The sequence below is a fragment of the Mus pahari genome, chromosome 1 (genome assembly GCF_900095145.1).
Source record: "Mus pahari chromosome 1, PAHARI_EIJ_v1.1, whole genome shotgun sequence".
NCBI classification, from domain to species: Eukaryota; Metazoa; Chordata; class Mammalia; order Rodentia; family Muridae; genus Mus; species Mus pahari.
The window spans coordinates 159,125,396-159,128,499 of NC_034590.1; the positions used below are offsets into that span (position 1 = coordinate 159,125,396).

At 43.8% G+C, this 3,104-nt stretch overlaps 1 protein-coding gene across 1 annotated transcript in view; it reads right to left on the reverse strand.

The window, feature by feature from the left end:
- Cfap43 (cilia and flagella associated protein 43) overlaps window positions 1-3,104 on the reverse strand; it is a 91,207-nt gene that overhangs the window by 39,343 nt on the left and 48,760 nt on the right. The window contains exon 18 of the mRNA XM_021217241.1: window positions 1,983-2,060. Within this exon, the coding sequence (XP_021072900.1) occupies window positions 1,983-2,060 (78 nt within the window). The remainder of the gene's footprint in view (window positions 1-1,982; window positions 2,061-3,104) is intronic.

Sequence of the window (3,104 nt, forward strand, 5' to 3'; positions counted from 1 at the left end):
AGAAAAGAAAAGAAAAGAAAAGAAAAGAAAAGAAAAGAAAAGAAAAGAAAAGAAAAGAAAAGAAAAGAAGTTAGTACCCAGATCAGTGGACTAATTAGAATCAGTTCTCACCTTCCATCATGTGGGCCCTAGGGATCAAACTCCGGTCATTATCCCTTTTCAATGTGGACATAAATTATAGAGAAACCAAGAAAGCACTCATTGCTCTTATTTTCCTGGCTGCAGATGTGATGTAACCAGGGGCTTTAAGCACCTTTCACCTTGACTTCTCTACCATGTGCCTTGAACTGTGAGCCCAAATAAATCCCCTCCTACCTTAAGCAGATTTCCTCAGAGTATTTTACCATAGTAACAGAAAAGTAAGCAAGGCTCACAGATGGATCTTAAAATTCAAATAGCAGAGTAAAAGTCCACAAAATATTTGTTTTGGAAGAGAAGTGTAAAGGTAGATTTACTTTCAAGACATCAAAACATTCACGAAACTGTAATGGTGAAATAGCTTTGTACCGACTCAGGGGAAGACCAGTGAGTGGCCATCCTCAGGACAGGGACTCCAGAAACAGGCCTGCACTTGAAGAATCGCTCCAAAGTCATGCAGAAAGGGCTGTGTGCCCACGTTAGAAGATTGTGGTGGGAAATGGGCTATGTATTTGAAAAGCTAAGATCTGCTCTTTATACCGTTCATAAAAGTGAATTACACAGCAATTAAAGAATATTAGACAAGGACATGTGAGATGTTAGAAGACTTGCTTTTTTTTTTTTAGACAGCATCTCATGACGTTGCCTAGGCTAGTCTCTCTTAACTCCTCCTCCTCCACCCTCTCTGCCCCTAGAATAGGCAGAACTTTAGGCATGCACTTTATGCCCAGCTTTTGGCAGGCCCTTTAAAATCGGAGACAAATACAAAAGCTATGAAGGAAAATTATGGACCAAGTTATAATTTTAGAATATTGTATATAAGGTATATTTTTAAAAGAAAAAATAAGTCAGACTAGTTGCTGTTGATTGAGTCCTATATACAGACTCATTGCGTTTTATTTACTTATTCATATGAGGGTGTATGGCAGGGGTGCCATACCTCATGTATGGAGGTCACAGGAGACAACTGTGGGGTCAATTCTCTTCTCCCATCATGTGATTCCTGGGCATCAAACTCAGGTCATTAGGCTTGGCGCCATGTGCCTTTACCCACTGAGACCTCTTGTGTGCTCGAATCATATACTTTTGCAGAACATTTTTATAGGTTGAAGTGTATAAACCATCAATTTTATGCAACACAGCCTAACAGTAAGAACCACCTGCTAGGAGAATGAACGCGATGAGGCCTTCTTCAGTGAGCAGCTGTGTGGGCCTGAGCTGGCGAGAAGGATGCTGAAGATAGAGGACAGAGAGCTCCGGGAAGGAGGTGACAAAGCTCAGACTGTCCTCTCATTCCTGACTGCACCACACTCTGAGCGGCTAAGTAGGTAACAATGCACAAGAACAAAAGGGGGTGGAGTGGGGGTGGGGAGTTATTCAATCCTAGGAAAACAGAGCTTCAAAAATGGCTCTGCAGTCACAACCTAGCACGCGACTGAGTTTTGGAGCTTTCTGTGGTTGCATACTGAGGATGGACGTGTCTGTGTAATGGTAGAGTCTAGGAGAAAAGGTAGAAAAGTTAAAACCGTTATGCCAGGAGTTTGAGAGCCATGGAGAAGTGAAGCAGGACAGAGGCAGCCTTCAAACCCCAAACAAACAAACAAACAAACAAACATGTCAGTGGACAACTTTGAAGTAATAAAATATTAAAATACAATATAAGATAGGGTACTCCGGGAAAGTAAAGGGGAGACACGTTGTGTGTTTGACATTAGAGGGTGAAGTTTGAGCCTGTTACCATACCCAGGAGGTTAGGTCCTCACATTGTAGGAAACAAAAGGAGGTGCAAATGTAATTTCTGACGGCAGGCTAGTGCACTTCAGTGCCTGTGAGCATGTACTTACAACCTGAGCGAGCTCCTTAATTCCTCTTTTGATCTCCTTTCTTCTAGGGGAAAAAATCCTTGTCTCCTGTTTGATGGCCTGAAAGAGAGCAAGCACCTCACTTAATAAGGCAAGGGAAGGTGGTGCGGAGAGTCAAGGAGAACTTGGAGCTACGCTGCACACGTAGCACTTCTTTAAATATCCAGGGTGCTGGGGAGGGGGTATGGCTCAGCCAATAAAGGCTTGCCGCCCAATTGTGAGCAGCAGAGTTCGGGTCCCCAGAAACACACACAAATGCCAGCTAGGTCTGGCAGCCCACCTGGCTTCGGAGGGCAGATCCCCAGCGCAAGCTGGCTGGCAACGCTGACCCGATCAATAAGCTCTGAGTTTGATGGAGAGAGCCTGCTTTGGTGATTAAGACGGAAGAGTGATGGAGGTTGTTCCTGCCGTGAACTTTGAGCCTTCACATGCAAGCATGTATATACACATGGGCTAACACGCATGCAAAAACCACGAATATGCATGCAAGAAAAAAAATCAAACCAATCATGAAATCGAGTCCCTGTGACAGTCTGTTTAAATCTAAGGGTGTTTGTAAGGGACCACTGAATCAACATGCAACCAATACCAATCATACAAGCTAGAAAAAAGTAGAGAAAAATGGAATAGTGAATAACTGACAAACCAAAACTAACCTAGCTTGAGTGAGACTGGGTCCAGACATCTCTGTCAGCCTGTTGCCTCGGCTTCATAATGTCCTTAGTCATAGTAGCCCTTCTGTTCCCAACCCAACCTTTTAAGACAAATATCCTTCAAAATGCAAAAACACAGTCTCTCGGGTCCTTCTTGGCTTTGGCTTTCCTGATACTTTTGTTGGGTTTTAGGTTGGGTATAGGTTCTTAAGGCTTGGAGAACTTAATCAAAAAAGCTGGCTCTGGCTTGCACACTGCAATACACTGCCAAGGAGTGTTTCATGTAGCATGCTAACCTTCCCTTAGATTTCCATAGAAACAGAATGCAGTTGGCACACCACAGAGTGTCAGTTCAAACCCACCCCACACTTTATATACAGTCTTCGTAGACCAGGCGTGGTGCCACACCCCTTTAATTCCAGTGCTCAGGAGGCAGAGGCAGAGGCAGAGG